This window comes from Cyprinus carpio, chromosome B1 (genome assembly GCF_018340385.1).
Source record: "Cyprinus carpio isolate SPL01 chromosome B1, ASM1834038v1, whole genome shotgun sequence".
Taxonomy (NCBI): Eukaryota; Metazoa; Chordata; class Actinopteri; order Cypriniformes; family Cyprinidae; genus Cyprinus; species Cyprinus carpio.
In genome coordinates this window covers 3740587-3759439 of record NC_056597.1, presented here as the reverse complement: position 1 = coordinate 3759439, position 18853 = coordinate 3740587, and the positions used below count along the sequence as shown (strand labels likewise).

The 18853-nt window shown below is 36.0% G+C and overlaps 1 protein-coding gene across 3 annotated transcripts in view; it reads left to right on the top strand.

Annotated features, from left to right (window-relative positions):
• The window catches only part of usp53b (ubiquitin specific peptidase 53b), a 45718-nt gene that overhangs the window by 11254 nt on the left and 15611 nt on the right, over nt 1–18853 (top strand). For all 3 annotated transcript variants that reach the window (XM_042716279.1, XM_042716278.1, XM_042716280.1), the window contains 6 exons: nt 937–1086; nt 3385–3553; nt 7703–7813; nt 8129–8254; nt 12913–13576; nt 13657–13706. In XM_042716279.1, the coding sequence (XP_042572213.1) occupies nt 937–1086; nt 3385–3553; nt 7703–7813; nt 8129–8254; nt 12913–13576; nt 13657–13706 (1270 nt within the window). The remainder of the gene's footprint in view (nt 1–936; nt 1087–3384; nt 3554–7702; nt 7814–8128; nt 8255–12912; nt 13577–13656; nt 13707–18853) is intronic.

The window sequence follows — 18853 nt, the reverse complement described above, 5'->3', positions numbered from 1 at the left end:
TTATTTTTAGCTAGGTTCCAAGGCAACACTTCTCAGTTTCTTTTATTTATAAGTTGATGTACTAAAATAACTCAAACTAAAAAACTAAAACTTAAAATAAAATAAAAAATTATGGACATATTTAAAAATAATAAAATGACAAACAGGTACTACAAAATTACTAAAACTTTAACATTTAAATGAAAACAGAAAATATAAAAATAAAATCTAATAAAAAATATTGACAAACACCACAGTAGTATATCAGTGATACTAAAATAACTTGCTCCACAAGTTTGGGATCCAGCATGTTTTGAAAATGTTTAAAAAGTATGTTAGGGTGACCAAATGTGCCATTTTCCCAGGACATGTCCTGGCAAGGATTTCTATATTGCCTAATATATGCAGTTTTTTTTTTTTTTTTTTTACAAAATTAGTTACTTTTGTTTACATTTTCCAAAACTTTTTCAAAATGTTTTTAAATAAATTGTTAAATTTAACTTGGAATGGAAATTCAATTCAGCTTTGCGACCTCACTGTACATGCATAAATATCAAATGTGAAATTTTAAATGCCACATGGCTGCTTGTAAGTATGTGTTGCTAAAGTCAGCCAGACTCCCCTCTGTTAGACCTCAGTTTCCTCCTCAGCAGTCATATGAGTGCTGCAGGCCGATATCACATAATGTCTAGGTCACTGCACCAGAGGAGACATCATGAACCTTGGCATACAGTACTTTGACAAAACCATCCTGTACATCGGCTTGAACTCCCTGAGGCAGTTTACCTTTTAATTTTGATTTTGAGAGATTACGGTCTGCAGATGGGACTGATATGTTGCAGTAGACTAAATGTGTCACATTGTGAATAACAATGCTTCAGAATATTTCCAGTCTTTCATTATCCTCGCCATGAGTTTTAAATGTCAGTTTGACTGTTCTCTCTATTTATTCTTCAGCTGTTCTATAAAGTCACTGATGAAAATGCCAAGAAGAGAGATCTCCACCTGGTGGGAATGATCTGTTACTCTAGTCGACATTACCTAGCATTCGCTTTTCACAGCAAGTCTTCCAAATGGATCTTTTTTGATGATGCAACCGTGAAAGAGGTATTTAACCAGCTCACACACATTTGTGCACAATCTGTAAGCTTGAAAGAGTTAATTGGTTATTTGACATTTATATCCTTAAATGTGTTGTATCTTAGATAGTAGGTTCGAACACCGTAAGGGTTGATCGATGAGATTCCACCATTTTGTCTTTGATCATTGCAGTTAACTGCAGCTTGAAGCAAGGAGACCTTTCATAATTTTACTGTCACTCACTTTGGTATTTACAGTACCACTTTATAAGGTATTTGGAATATAATGTAATATTAAAAAATATCTCAAAATCTAAAATTATCCGAAAGATTCTTCCAGCACTTTGGCTTCTGGAATCATACAAGACAGGTGGTCTTCTCTATCGAGGACCATGAACTGTTACAACAAATATAAATATGCCTTATAATGATATACATTTATTGTCAGAGTTTTTGGAGTTGGATGACTGTTTTCTAAAGGAGAAGCCAAAGTTCAGAAAGTATAAGAAGAAGATATTTACTTAATATAGTTCCTTTTCAAGGACACTTGAGATACAACTGAGATACAGCAGGAAATGAGTAACAATTGAATAGTACTATAGAGGGACCTGGGAAATGAGTTCCAGATTTTAGTTAGCACAAGCTATACTGAATAATCCCCCCCCACCCCACAGAAGCATGCTAGTATTTAGGTATGTTAAACCATGTTAACTTCATTTTAGTTACTTGATATTACTTAGTACTTAGTGGTTACTTAGTGGTTAACGACACTGCAAGTGCACATACTGTAAATCAAAGTGCAACCATATGGGAATGAAAATAATACATTCACAAGGATACAGTTGTGATTTATTGATGCAGGAATTAATAATTGCTAAGTGGTTTAATAGGGACAATGTCCTAAATGTCCAGGGGTTTTCAACCTTTTAGGACATGCGTTTACGTTCACTTAAAACAACTGACTGTGCTTATAAGGATACTTGTCAAGACAACCATTGATATTCACATGCTGTCTGGGAAGGCTATCTGTTTGTGCACTTCACATGTGTGCGTGCGCATAGAAACGCTTTATCACAGCGCGTGAGTAAGTTACCGCATTGAGATGTCTTGGGCTTAAATGGCTTAAAATTACTTTAGTGTTTTAACTGACAAGACTTAAAATACGTGAGAATAAAAAATGTTCTTAAGGAAGCAGCACCTGCCTAATTGTTAAGATAGTTTTGGGGGCTAAGGTGACAGATGGGGAGCTGAAACCCACCTAAAAAGGGTTTAGAACCGCCCCTGATATAGCGTGCGTAATTATACTGAAACATAAATGTATAACCAGTTTACCTGATTCAGTGTGATGGCTGAGCGTGTTTCTGAGATAACAACATGCCTATCCGTGGTTGGATTTCCGACACAGCTAACCGTAAATCATCTTAAACTGTCAATAAGCGTGACTGATACTCGAGCCAACTCTGCTAACTGTGTCGACTAGCAGTGGGAGTCAGATTGCCTTCTAGTGTATGGCTAAAGATTTGCTAACTCATATTCATAAATCCTCAAGGGAATGTCTCTGAATTAACTGATGCTCGCGCCCCCCTTGACAGGTGCCGGCGCCCCCCTGGCCTATAGTGTCTGTCATACATTTTTATAATACTGTACTAAATTAGTTAGCTTTTTGTCTCTATAAAAGTGGAGTCAAATGTGTTAATAAATCTATTTTTAGTTTAAGTAATAAGACAAACTGAGGTGCAAACAATGAGGTGCAGATTGAATAAAGTAAGCTAAGTGCAGAGCTTAGTTATGTGATGTGATGTGATTTAGGTGCTCTTTCAAGGTAGCTAGCAGACTCATGCAGTACTACTAAGATTATTTTCCAAATTTAAAAGCGGCCCCTTTCCATGGAGGATGGAGTTATTCTCTCTTCAACAGACTATGTCTACATCACAAACTATTCCAATTACAGTATCTTTGAATGCTATTTTACTGTATTCTCTGGACACTGCTTGGATGTCATAGATCACATATCTCTATTCACCATCCTTTGGAATAGGGCCATAACAGATTACAGTCTCTGACATAATCTCACTCACCTCATTAGAATTACTTTTTGGATTTCCTGACTAGTAAAGCCGGATGTTATTAGTGCTAGTGTGAATAATAATTAAATCTATGTTTAAATATGACTGATTTAAGAGTCTCTGGTTTCCACTTTGCATTTGACTATGGTTGCAGATGCACCTTCTAAAAACTTAAAGTTTTTACTGAAAGTAGGTCATCATATGCTCTGAGATAACGCTTGTTCACAGACATATTTTTGTGTGTAATATCTTGTATCTAGATTGGCTCCAAGTGGAAAGATGTGGCATCTAAATGTATCCGGGGTCACTTCCAGCCACTCCTCTTGTTCTACGCCAACCCAGATGGTACCGCAGTGTCCAATGAGGATGCCCCCAGACAGACCACCATGTGGTCCCGTTATAGCTCTCCTCTCAATGGGAAGGGGACAGGTAAAACTGCCTTGCCTAACAGTGTATGAATTAAACCAAAATGTCGACATAGTACATAGTTATTTTAGCTGTGTGGCTTGGGTGTAACCTTTTTAAATATTTAATCTACTTCAGATTTGAATTTGTTGAACCCAGCAGCATGTCATCATAATGGTTTTATTCCAAAATGAATAATAGAAAAATTTTTCTCTCAAATCATTAAGCTGTTGTATACAAGAACAGTATAAGAGATGATATGAAACTACATAATATTTTTTAAATTATTATTATGAATGATCTTTTGTATGGAAATTAGGTACAGACCAACTTTCAATGGGCCCTGAGAGTTATGTAAATTGCGCTTTTATTCATTACTATATTCTATTTGTGATCTTGAGCACAAATCCCAGTTTTGCGGCAAGCATTTGCCAGGTGGATGAGTCGATTTCTGTGTGGGTTTCTGAACTTTACCGAGGACAGGGATTATCACCCACGCGCGCTTTCTCCTCGCTGCCTTTCACTTTATCTCTCTCTCTCTCTCTTTCTGTCTCTCCTAATCCTTTCCCTCTGGCCTCTGCATTGCAATGTTATTCTCATGTCCCCTCTACTGAATTTTCCCTCCATTCTCTCTTCCATTCTTGATTAACTCTTGACTCATGTGCTAAATGGATATTCTCCCCAGGCTGTCATATTCACCTAGTGCTATTGGAATGGGAAAGCATTCTTATTTTTCCATGAATATCTGTAAGTAGTGCTTGTATTTCTTTTCTTTTGTCCTGTAAGCTTTATTGATTTAATACTATTTGTGTCTGTAGCTGACAACAGTGCGATGCAGCACGGAGCAGTGTTATACATGGGTTACTATTGCAGTTGTGCAGCAGCAATTTGTCCACTCGATAATTTCCCTCCTCTGCTGGACCTTTGTGTGTTTTCGTGGTAGTTGCTCAGTCTTTTGTAGACTGTGAAATGTCTTAATGTGTTTCCTGGATTTGTTCCTCTGGTGCATTTGGAAAGATGTTTAATGTGGGATCTGAGCCAGTGTGTTCCTGCAGTCTCTGCTGTGCTCTGTACTTAAGACTGAGCTGTCAACACTTCTGCTGAGCAGAACACAGATGCTTTCTCGGTAGTGATAGACTGCTCACGCTGCCATGATTTTATCAAAGTTGTACGTTTTCACTGGCTTTAAATGATGAGCTTGACAACAACATTACCTTAGAAAGGTTTTGAAAATAATGTTTTTGTCTGTTGTGAAAAGAATGAAATTAAAATTTGTTGTGCTATTTTTTTTGTATGCTTAATATATTTAACAAAGACTTTTAGACAGTTCTATTTAAGAGCAACAAAACAGTTTTTCAGTTGATGTCAACATTTTCCTTGTAAATTGTAAAAAAGTGTCAGAGAAATGCACTTGTTCCTATATGTAGAGCTTTGGTGGATCTGATCCCATTTCACCTTTTCTCTTCATCATTTCCTGACCTCACCGACCCTAGAAATAATAACTGGCAAAAAGCCAAACATGACATAACAAAAAGTAAGCAAGAATTCAAAAAAGTTAAATAAATTATTCATTTTATTGTCATTGTATTATTATAGTAATCATTGTATTATTAGTGTGTTGTGTTCTCAAGGTCATGTTTCATGTTTTGATTAGTTAATATTAGTTTTGTGATTGAAGATATTATGCATCTATTGTTACAAATAAACTGCCTTTTTTTGTCTGCGTTCATTTTTCTGCATTGTTTTGCAGTCAGGTCAAGTTACATAAGTACAGTATTAATGGTCATTCTCCTTTTTTGAAGTTTTAGTTCTTCAAGATAGATTATATTATGATTGATGTCAATTTAAATCCAATGAATTTTCTATTGTTTTGGTTTGATGGTTTTAGTTTAACTGGATTATTATTCCCTATTTGTTTGATTTATTATAAAATTTTTATGTGTGTACAGTGGCAGATCCACTTTGCTCTTCATCTATGGGGAATGCAGTAATCCATGTGCTTGTTTTTTCCCTCTTCAAACATCTGGGGTGGCTCACTGCGTGCCCTGTATAAGCACATAATAAGCAAGTTTGTCCTCTCTCTCCCAGCAGAAGTTTGCAGACACAGCAGAGATGTAATGTAGTTTAGGAGGCTTCTGCTCAAAGCTGTTTGTTAAGTTACAAATTGCACTGCCTTATTTGATTACTTAACTCAGTATGCACTGGATGAGATACAGAATCAATTTATAAAAGTCTTTCTCTGGAAATACATTAAAAGAGGTCGATCTACAGCAGTATGATAGATAAATTATAGTGCATTATGGTAATAATCACATTTTATGTCCCTTGCATCATGTGTTGGATGAAGGTTATTGTTACTTGAAAGATTACACCAGTCAAAAGTCCAGACTTCATTGTGTCATTTCAAACTCAACTTTTTTTACCAGAATTTTTTTTTTTACCACTTTCTTTTCTTTTCTTAACTTCTTTCTTTCTTTCTTTCTTTCTTTCTTTCTTTCTTTCTTTCTTTCTTTCTTTCTTTCTTTCTTTCTTTCTTTCTTCAAAAGGATAAGTTGAACTGAATGTTCTTACTTCTCTTTTTGTAAACTTTGACCTGTTCCTCATGCAAGTATAGTTGTCAGCATATATATTTACACATACGTGATTTCTACGGAAGCAGATTAGTCTCAAATATAATTCACGCAAAAAACACGATTCACACATGCGTAGACAATTTCACATGCATGAAACCTAATTCACATACACAAAAAAAATTCACGTGCGTGAAAAAATATATATATTCACAAAAAGAAAAGCAATTCACATGCGCAAAAAAAAAATTATATATTCATAAAATACATTTCACAAATGCAAAACACAATTCATAGATATACAACTGTGCACAAAAACCTTTGAATGTTTAAAATGTACGAGTGTCTGAATGTACAAATCGTCATTTTCTACGAATCCACTCGTGGGTCTGTCGTACTCTTTAGCCAATCAGATGCGAGCTTACCATTCAACCAATCATATCATAAGCCACTGAGAGTGCATTCAAGGAGCACAATTCTGTGCACCTTTTGCGCAATATGGATTAATTAGAACGGAAATTAAGCCTTTACATCAGTAATCCCAAAGACAGTAAAAGAAATGGACACAGCGACCCAATTGGAACTCAGTTGAGACAAGTGAAGCCCATTTTTAGCGATTTTTAGCACTTCCGTTTCTGACGCGCAGACTCAAACAAAGGAAGCTTCTGCCATTATTGTGACTTCATCTGAACATGTGCAAAACTACTCTCCTTGAATGCACTCTCAGTGGCTTATGATATAATTGTTTGAATGGTAAGCTCGCATCTGATTGGCTAAAGAGTACGACAGACCCACGTGGGAAGAGAGCTCTGCCAGGAAAGTCTCAAAAACAAACACACACAAATCCGAGTGGATTCGTAGTAAATGACGATTTGTACATTCAGACACTCGTACATTTTAAACATTCAAAGGTTTTTGTGCACAGTTGTATATCTACGAATTGTGTTTTGCATTTGTGAAATGTATTTTTTTTTTGTGTGTACATGAATTAGGTTTCATGCATGTGAAATTGTCTACGCATGTGTTAATCACGCACTTGTGAATTTTTTTTTGTGTGTACGTGAATTAGGTTTCATGCATGTGAAATTGTCTACGCATGTGTGAATCGTGTTTTTTGCGTGAATTATATTTGAGACTAATCTGCTTCCATAGATTTCCCCCATTCATTCTCTTTTACTCCCCACTAAACCCATGGCACGCGTCTCTGTTTTAAGTCTATGGGCTGAAGGGAGGCAAGCCTCCACAAGTATTCTACCTGTGGGTGTCGCTGTTGGACAGTGATACTTTATAAAAATGAGTGATTTTTATACTTTTAATGTCATATTTATTAGTAATATTTGCATTGTTTCATTTTTGTAATTTGTAATGATTAATTTCTCATCCAATTTTTTGAGGAGACCATGCCTCTGAGATGCCCTGATATATATATATATATATATATATATATATATATATATATATATATATATATATATATATATATATATACTGTATATATATATATATATATATATACATTAAGAAAAGGTTTTGACTAAAAGTTAGAATATATAAAGTCTAATTCAATGCATTTCAATTCTCTGTCTCTCATTCTATTTGGCAGATACTCAGCTGTCAGGCTCTAAGAAACTGGACAGTGTGAGAGATATGAGTGCTGGTTCCCAACGAACAAATCAGGGATCCCACAAAACAATGCAGTCTTCAGCCAATCGGTGTAAGTCATCATGATTAGTTTACATTTACATCTATGCATTTAGCAAACGCTTTTATCCAAAGCAACTTACAGTGCATTTAGGCTAACACTTTTTACCTAACATGTGTTCTCTGAGAATTGAACCCACAACCTTTTGCACTGCTAACACAATGCTCTACCACTGAGACACAGGAACAGTTAGTTGTTTATGTCCACACAATATTTTATGCTTGCATGAAATGGTTACCTAAAGAAACAAACAATGTTTGGAGAAATTTCATTAGAAACATACTGATATGATGAAAGCCTCAAATTTCTCCCTTTTCAATGTTCCAGTTAAAGTGCTTCCAGAAAGTCCCAGCAGGTTCCGACAGTCTTCCAGAGATTTTTCTCACCGAGGAGGAGGACAGAGAAGAGAGAGTGAAAGAAGCTACCGAAGATCAGACTCTCTCCAACACAAAGGTATGTTAATAAAAGATACATATTTAGATGAAATATTTGAGTTATTAATTCTAAAATGAATCTTGTGCACAGTAGCCTTTGTAGTGTCTGTTTTATTCTTCTATGAAATAAATTCAACAAAATAACAGTTCCAGTGATGATTCATACAGAATATGTGTCATACAATAATTGTACCTTTTTACTAATGTACTTGTAAAATATTTAGACTTTAATCTTATTATAGTGTTAGTATAGGCCATGCTTCAATCATTCATTTTGCCTTGCAGTTTTTGCATTTTGTAATTCATGGAGATTTGTGTGTCACACATGTAATACGGTTTCCACTGGTAATATGCATCAATCATGAGACATCATCCACAGGCCAAAACAGAACTGCTAAACCTTTTCATGAGCACTAGAGCCTTTTTAGCATAAGCCGATTTTAGACTTTTAGTTTGGTACTGTGTTACTGTGTAGTCCTGTGTATTTTTACTACTTCATGTCTGAAATGAACTTTCATATTTGAAACAGTATAAAAATATTTTTAAGATTTCAGATATATATGTTGATGGTGATAATCAATTCAGACATTTGAATTATATCAGATTTTTATATTGCTACATTTTTTAAAGCAAATATTATCCACTATTGACTACACAGAAATCCCAATTAACTATTAAATAAGTAAATGCATGAAACATTTGAAATTTATGAATGTATTGTAATTACAAATAATGAATGATGAATCATTGCATTCAAGAACTTTGTTGGTGAATCTCTTTCATCATAATTCGATGTGGTGAATCTCTTTCGTCACAAAACGCTGATTTTACTTTAGCTTATATACAGCATATACAGCCACTGTTTATTTAGTTGAGAACTGAAGCTTACAGATATAATTCTGGGAGTTTGAAAACATAGAAGCAGTGTGCTGATCATGATTCAGCTTTTCTGTTTTCAGTTGGGGGTGCTTGCTCTGACAGACAGAGCTTCTAAAGGCAATTTACTCACAGTAAAAAAGTTTGAGTACTGGCTAACCTCCAAAATAACAGCAAACCATCTGTCCTATTAAACAGCCTGCCGAAAGCATATGCTGTTCAAAGAGGCTTAAAATTCATGTTAAAATCAGCATAAACTTATTGACACGCTTTGGCTAAATGTGGTGTGTGCAGGAGCATGAAGATGAAGATTAAAGCAAACAGACTTTATTAAAATAAGGAACTGAACTGTAGGTTGTAGCAAATTAGCTCAAAAGCTAAATGTATATTAATAATTATAATGAATTATAATTAATTACAATAGGAAACAAGCAGCTTTGCTGGAAAGCATGCAAAAGAGAGCACAACAAATCATTGAGACATTTACCCACACATCAATACATCTACCTGATTTACAAGGATGGAGAGAGCAAGCCACCTTCAAGTTAATACAAGAGATGGCCCAGAATGATCATCCTCTTCATGATCTTTTTCCACCAACCAGGGGTGAAAAAACTGGTTGGCTTCTAAGGAAGCAAAGTGATTGGACATGATTCAAAGCAAGGACAAAATGTTATGCTAGTTTTACCATTCATTTTGGTGTTAGACTGTTCATTGAATGTAATGTGGATGCTTAGGGTCCTTTTTGCAGTTGCACTTGTACATTTGAAAATGTTTATGTGCGTGTGTGAATAGAAGCATATTTTGTAGGGATGCACCGATAGGATTTTTTGGGGCCGATACCAATACTGATTTTAACAAACACTTATTGGCCAATTCCGATACCGATATGTGTCACTTCCTCTCTTATTTTAAATTTTGACATTAAAATAGATAGTATTTTGATCATGTTTTAAATCAGCAAAGTTCAAAAACACCTGCATTAAATTATACTAGCAGTTTTATTGCTGCATCATCAAATAATTTCTAATGAACATGTATTGGATCCATTTATAACATTCAGCAGGCCTACATAAATACAACAGAACAAAGATAGATATTAAATAAACAGTGCTTTTTAGGTAGGTTTAACAGTTTTCAGGTAAAGAAATAAAGTAAACCGCCGCCGCCATGTCGTAAAGACGCTGTGTCTTTCACTGTGAAAGCGAAACTACTTTGTTTGGCCTTCCAAACAAGGACAATATCCGCTTCGTCAAGCTTAGAGCTGATCCATGCTGGTTGCTAAGGAAATACATCGACTTTGCACTGTGGATCGCCAGATCGGCTTTCACCGTGGATGAAGCAGAGTCCAGCCCGGGGTTGTCACATGTGGTTGTGGCAACCCCCGGCTGCTCCTTCGTAGAATCCGCCGGCCGCGCCATTCTCAAGCCCGCCTGCCTCTGCTCACTCAAGCCCGCCTCCTCAAAACTACTTTCTTTGGCCTTCCAAAAGAGGACACGACTAGAAATCATGTTTATATCACTTTTATAATGGGTTTTATGTTTATGTCTTGTCGCTCCGGCCAGACAGGGCATCACAATATGTTAAGGGATGTAACATTTCCGTCACACACATGAGGTATTTGGCCAATCACAAAGCACTGGATAGCTGGCCAATCAGAGCACACCTCGCTTTTTAGACCGATGAGCTTTGTAAAAATCGATGCGTTTCAGAAGGCGGGGCATAGAGGAGAAACAATAATGTACAGTATGTGTAAGATAATGTGTTTTTTGAACCTTAAACCACATAATCACATTTCTTTACACCAAATACACAAAATAATGTTCTTTTCAGCAGCATCATATGACCCCTTAAAGTTCTGCAGAGGTCACACCTCTCGGAGGTCAAAGATCCAATGGTGACTTGCACTTCTAGAGGGAAAGTTTACGACTCTCTGTCTCTGCACATGGTAATTTGCATATGTAACTGGATTGGATGTTGATGCAAAGACTACTAAAGATTTTTAGAACACTAATATTTTGCATAAGTGTAAACATATAATATACACCTCTCAATTAGATCAAACATGGTAAAGGTAAGGTTACGTGAACGAGTGGTTCTATCATAAGCATGCATAAAACAGTATACAATACAAAAGACAATATACAAGAACAGTAATAATATACACAGTGACCTGAGGATATGTGATAGGAAGGTCAAAGACAGATTTGTCTGTGAATGAGAGTCCATTTATATAGTGTGTTTACACTGTGTGTCTTTCCTATGGGTAAATGAATTGACAGTTGCTCTCCCCGCATTCCTTTGGGCAATAAAACCAGTGTTATCAGCATTGGTTGCCATGGAACCAGAGGCCTGTTCTGCCTTTTTGAAGCGTTAGCCGCATTTTGGGGAAGGGTCCATAGACCCTCATAGTTGGCTTGTTGATTGAGGGGTATTATGGAGTATTTGTTAAATACAACAAAAAATTGATTGGTCCAGATGCTACAAGGTTTCACATAGTTGTTTTTTATTTTTATTTGGCAACACTTTACAGTAAGGTTCAATTTGATAATTAAAGCTGCAAGCAGCGTTGAAAGAGCCCTTGTACCTGGGCTCACCGGAAACAGCGAACGGTGAGCAATATCCATTTAAAGTGGTAAATATAGAAGGAATATGTCAGTCATTTATATGTGCCAAACTACCTGCTGCCAGATGGTGGCGCTATGACTATAACTGAATATTGGCATGAAGATGTTTTCAAACCAGCACTTTTATCAAACATATGAAGTTTGGTGCAGATTCAACATGATATGTTTGAGACATATCCAACATTGTGGGGGAAGTCGTGGCCTAGTGGTTAGAGAGTTTGACTCCTAACCCTAGGGTTGTGGGTTTGAGTCTTGGGCCGGTAATACCACGACTGAGGTGCCCTTGAGCAAGGCACCGAACCCCCAACTGCTCCCCGGGTGCCGCAGCATAAATGGCTGCCCACTGCTCCGGGTGTGTGTGTTGCACTGCTGTGTGTGTGCACTTTGGATGGGTTAAATGCAGAGCACGAATTCTGAGTATGGGTCACCATACTTGGCTGTATGTCACGTCACTTTCACTTTCATGTAGATGTGTTCAGGCCAGGATTCTTATCGAACGTGTGAAGTTTGGGGTTACAACAACTTCCTTTTCCATGGCAAAACATCAAAGGGCATGTCCACCCTTTAATGAAAACTCAAGATCTTAACAATTTAACATTGCAAAAGCCTTTAGATTAGACTGACCAAATATAACGCTGATGTCATTAAATCTCTAGGAGGAGTTTGTTAGAGCATAAGACATGCCACTTCCTGTTGCCAGCAGGTGGTGCTATGATTATAAAAAAATATTGGCCTTTTGATGTGTTCAGAACAGGACTCTTATCAAACATGTGAAGTTTGGGGCAAATCAGACATTGTATGCCTGAATTATAATAACTTCCTATTTCATGGCAAAAACATTGAAGTTTGTCAGACCGCCATGGACACGCCCTTCAACAAAAACTAAAGATCTTTGCAATTTAATGTCACAAAGGCCTTTAGATTACACTGACTAAATTTGGTGTTGATCTATTTAAATCTCTAGGAGGAGTTAGTTTAAATACAACGCCTGAAAATGGCAAAAACTGCACAAAACTTGCAGAGAAAATTCAAAATAACTGACTTCTCTATAACCCCTTTTTTGTCCTTCATTTTGGCTTAGTTTTCCAAATACATTTTGGGCCATTGTATTTTTGTGTATATAATTTTAATTACTTACTAATTAAATAATATTTGTATTATTATTTTTTTTTAGATATGACATATCCTCTATCATCTTCTTCCCCTGAGAATGGCCCAAGGTTTTATTCTGACCAGAGACAGAGAACTCTTCCCTCACGAGTCTCTCGACCTGAGCATTCTTCAGTACATCCTCGTGTATCACCCCACGAGTCCACCCGCTCAAACCAGGGACTGGCCACTGGCTCTACTCGTCACATTGATTCATCATCCCTCTGCCATCGTGGGTCTACAAGTCTCCCAGAGCGTAACAAGTCCAAGCCGTCATGGAGACCAGTGCGAGAGGTTCTGAATGTAGACAGCGTGCTGAGTGAACTAGAGCGGCGTCAGCAGCAGCAGCAGCAGCAGCGTGGGAGCCCTCGATGTGTCCGTCGCTTTGGCCATGAGAGAGGACTGATGAAGGAAAAACAAAAAGGTCTGATGACTATTTATGAAGATGACTCACGTTTGGAGACTGAAAGTCAAAGCTCCCAGGAGTCTCAACGTCAGATGATGGTGACAAGGCCTAAAGATGGAGCAAATGTAGCACAGCGGAGTGATAACTGGATGATTCAGAGGACAGAATCAGGATACGAGAGCAGTGATAGGTTGAGCAGTGGTTCCACCAATCCTGACTCTCCAGGTGTTGAAAACTTCACAGGCAAAGAGCTCAGACTCAGTCAAGATGCACAGCACCTCAGGTAGGAGAAATTAAGTAGTCATAGGTGTGTGATTTATCCTTTGGATTCCTTGTTCTTGATTCATTGGTGTATTTCCTCAGGGATCAAGGTGACTCAAAAACGGAGGCAGTGCGTTCTCCGCTGTACCACAGTGAGTATTAATCATACACCATGCCACATGGTTTCTGGTTTAAACCTGTTTAAACCATGCTGTCAGAATGAGAGCTCAAACAGCTGATAAAAACATTACAATAATCCACATGACTCCAGTCCATCAATTTACATCTTGTTAAGTGATAAACTGCATTTGTGAGAAACACATACTGTACATCCTTAAGGTTTTTTAACTTAAACAGTTGCTTCTGGCTAAAATACCAGTAATGTATAATAATGCATAATCCAGTGAAAAATTCCATCTCCTGTGTCCCTTTCACATCAAAAGCTGCCATCATTTTATTTGATCTGTGCATACTGTATTTCTCTTAAGATTCAGACAAGATTACTTTTTCACTGGAGAAACCAATATTATGGATAGAGGACTTGTATTTTAGCCTGAAGCAAGCACATTTTATTAAAAACATTAAGCTTTTGCTTCATAACAAATTAAATGAATGACTAGACCTGTTTTAACCTTTTTATTCAGAGGACACTCATTAATTAAGTATATAGTAAATAGTAAATAATATTTATAGTAAATTATCTTTATAGTTAATAGTCTTTTTACTTTGTATATGTGACACTGGAGCACAAAACCAGTCATAAGTAGCACAGGTATATTTGTAGCAATAGCCAACAATACATTGTATGGGTCAAAATTATAATTTTTTCTTTTATGCCAAAAATCTAAATCATGTTCCATAAAGATATTTTGTAAATTTCCTACCATACAGTAGGTGGCCAACCAAAATGTGCTTTCTGCCTCCACGAGTGGCGCCACCGCCGAGTCTGCAAAGTGCATTTGCAGCTTTTGACCGCTGAGTGGCGCTTTAACCACAGGTTATCAAACAAGCGCATCAAAGCACATTTTCGCAAATAGCCGTCTTGCCTCACCAATGTGTTACATTTGACGGCTGCAGTGCGGGAAAAATGAAAGAAAAACACTGTAGTTAAAATATTTAATATTCACAGATGAAAGTTTTGTACTTATGAAGTTATGTGCGTTTCTTAGAACGAATTCAAGCAGTATAAATGTCAAGCGCCTGTGCTTAAATTTTCTCTAAGCTACACGGTATTAAACCATATTTTAGATTTGACACATTTAATAGGTGTGCAGTATTTTTTATATAATATGTATTATGTGTTATATTATTGTAAAGAAATGGTGGTTTACTTTGCATCAGAGCATCGGTAGCCTATTTTAGTGAGCTAGCTACATGGATTTAAATTTAAAATTTAAATTTAAAATTTAAATTAAATTGAAATTGAAATTTTAAAAAATTATTTTTATATGCAAAATGTCAATATTCTCCCATATTAGGCCTATATTTTAATTTATATTTTAAAATTCCTTTAATAAAACAACATGCATTTTTGTCACGCACTACTTTGTTATTCGTTACCTGTCCTTTATTTTGACAGATAACTTTTTGGGAAAAAGATATTTGTCTGTATACTGATTAAGAGATTGTTGCGTGTTTTATAAATTATTTCCTTTTTACTTTAGTAAAACGTGAGGCACTGTGTAATTTCGCTCCCATTATTTAGGCCTAATTAAAACAAGAAACGGATAAATTAAACCTGCACAATTTAGCTAAATCACTGAAACTCTGAATGGACGGATTAATAAAACGTCCTCACGTTTAAACTCAAGTTCTCTATTATAATCAACAAAATGCGCACAATGTAAAAAAGAGCTTCATTAATTGACAACTTCGGTGATATTAAAGGGAGCCTTCTTTACTTGCTTTCATATAATTTAAGTAAAGTTAAAAAAAAAAAATTGCAAGAGTGCAAGATTTGCGCGGCACGTGTGATGCTGAGTGCAACGCTGAGTGCAACATGCAGCATTTATTCTTATTTGTCTACATATATTTATCTTATTATTTTGGATAATTGTAAAAATGATTTACTTTGTAATGCACATGCAAAATGTGCATTATTATTCCTATTCAAGTGTTTGTGCAAAAATTATTAATGCGCATGCATGACAGGGACGTGCCCTCTCGATCACTAATTTTTTCCTGATAATGAATTAACTTAAAATTCGGGTGTCTCACATACATGAGAAATATATCTACAGAAAGCTTGAAATGTCTACTTTTAAGTGAACCAATTCAAAACTAAGCATTATGTAATCTGTGAGGGTTGCATTTCTCTTTAAAGGCACGTCCATGTGGAGAGACTCAGCACTGTGAATTTCATCTTGCAGCCAACAAGAAAACATTTGTTTATTAATAAATAATAAAAATGTCTCCTTTTCACAATTATTAGGTTACTTCTGTCTGTGCTTTGTGGCAAACTTAATGCATGGGCTTGAGCATGGAATATATTAAGGCTGGATTATAGATGTAAATTTTATATAAACCTGCGATTAGTTGAATAATGACGAATGAACGACTACAGTAGTAACTAAAAAGTCTTACGTGGGGGCAGACCTATTAAATACCCTCTAGACATCTCTGTTAAAGTTTTTAAAGCATTTTATATGCGTTTGTATACAGGTGCTGGTCATATAATTAGAATATCATCAAAAAGTTTATTTCACTAATTCCATTCAAAAAGTGAAACTTGTATATTATATTCATTCATTACACACAGACTGATATATTTCAAAATGTTTATTTCTTTTAATTTGATGATTATAACTGACAACTAAGGAAAATCCCAAATTCAGTATCTCAGAAAATTAGAATATTACTTAAGACCAATACAAAGAAAGGATTTTTAGAAATCTTGGCCAACTGAAAAGTATGAACATGAAAAGTATGAGCATGTACAGCACTCAATACTTAGTTGGGGCTCCTTTTGCCTGAATTACTACTCGATCAGTCTGTGGCACTGCTCAGGTGTTTTTGAGAGCCCAGGTTGCTCTGATAGTGGCGTTCAGCTCTTCTGGATTCTTGGGTCTGGCATATCACATCTTCCTCTTCACAATACCCCATGGATTTTCTATGGGGTTAAGGTCAGGCGAGTTTGAATGGGTTTTGTTTCACAAACCTCTCCAGGGTGCAGTTATCCCTATTGCTTGTACACATTTTTCTACCACATCTTTTTCTTCCATTTGCCTCTCTACTAATGTGCTTGGACACAGAGCTCTGTGAACAGCCAACCTCTTGTGCAATGACCTTTTGTGTCTTGCCGTCCTTGTGCAAGGTGTCAGTGGTCGTCTTTTGGACAACTGTCAAGTCAGCAGTCTACAGAACTAGACTGAGAGACCATTTAAAGGCCTTTGCAGGTCAAGTGTGTAGCCTACAGAACTAGACTGAGAGACCATTTAAAGGCCTTTGCAGGTGTTTTGAGTTAATTAGTTGATTAGAGTGTGGCACCAGGTTTCTTCAATATTGAACCTTTTCACAATATTCTAAATTTTTGAGATACTGAATTTGGGATTTTCCTTAGTTGTCAGTTATAATAATCAAAATGAAAAGAAATAAACATTTGAAATATATCAGTCTGTTTGTAATGAATGAATATAATATACAAGTTTCACTTTTTGAATGGGATTAGTGAAATAAATCAACTTTTTGATGATATTCTAATTATATGACCAGCACCTGTAAATTCTGCTTTCAAAACGCTCCGTAATGGAGAGATACCTTAACACTGATTTTTCCTCTGAAACACAAAAACGACAATTGAAATAAAATTGATATTTTATGTTTTGAGAATGGCCAACCCTTCTCTGCAGATACAGTTGCTTCTGGTTTGTGCATTGTAAACACAACAAAAACAAACAAAATATAATGTCTCCAAAAACTCTTGTGTTTTTTGTCACGTCTGTAACACACGTGTATTTCCCAAATCTAAAATAACCTATAAAACATGTTCATAGACGGATACTTTACTGATGTCTGGACTCTGTTTGGGATTTAGAAAAAACATAAAGAGATGGTTCAATATATTGGTAATGAATAAGCTACATTCTGTGAGATTTATATTTCACACTCTAAAAAATATTGTTTAGACGAAATGAAATAAAATTAATGCAACAGTTTGCATCATTTTTTTTTGAGTTAAGGCAACTTCCTCTGAAATTAAGTTATAATAACTAATAAACTATGTTGCGCTATACAGTAGTCAACATTTGAAGTGGATCAAAACCTTTCTTCAAAGTTGTCCTACAACCAAAATGACGAGGAATTTGTCCTACTTTGCAAACCTGCTCTGTCCATATGAAAGAGCAAGAGATTAACACCTTTATTTTTCAACCCCCACAATCTAGACAGAACTACCCCCCAAAAAACCACCCCCCTCCAGCTGAACTGAATTCGGTCTGTTTTTTAGCTGCCAGGAACAGTGTTTTGTCATGTTACTGGGTTGAAATGTTGTCTGCACTCACAGCAGCCCTACTCTTTTTATTCATTATTTTCTCGCAACCCATATTATTATTTTCACAAGACCATAATAATAACAAATTATCAATTGATAATGAATCATTATTTTTACGAAATCATTGTTATTTGTGATCGTAGGCATTTGAGGATGTTTAAGACCAAGCGGAATCCTCCGTCATCTGCTCCCGCTTCACAGCGTGCACGACTCGCGCTAACTCCACCCTTCACCCTCCGCAAGTTGTGATTTTACAAAATCAGTTTGAGGCGAATACAACTTATTGATCATGAGCCCAACATTTAGCAAGGCAGGAAAACATTCAGTCTACCTGAAGGAAGACGTATTTCATTGTAAGTTCATGCTGTTAAATAGAGAAAAAAAAAACTAGTGTAGGCTATTCTTAAACTTGGACCTCATTATATTGAAGTACAAAGCCAAACACCAGAAGCAACCTACACTCTCTAAGTGTTCTTTCATTAAAAAGTATGCATTTTGTTTATTCACAAGCTGAATAAACACATGGTTGAAATAATATTTTAGTGCCCATGCCATTTGTAATTTCACAGTATTTTCACCTCCTAAATTACTAACCCAATTCTATCATGGTAAAATTTACTTATTTTTTTAATGACATTATTTATTTATTTATTATTATTATTTTTTTTTAGAATAATTGTAGCCTACATAAGTGGGTGAAGCAAAACAAATATGATAACTTTTTAACTGCAGGCAGATATAGGCCTATATTATTGTACATTACAAATATTTGGATTGTCCCCTATTCTTTCCCTCATTTTCTTAAATAAT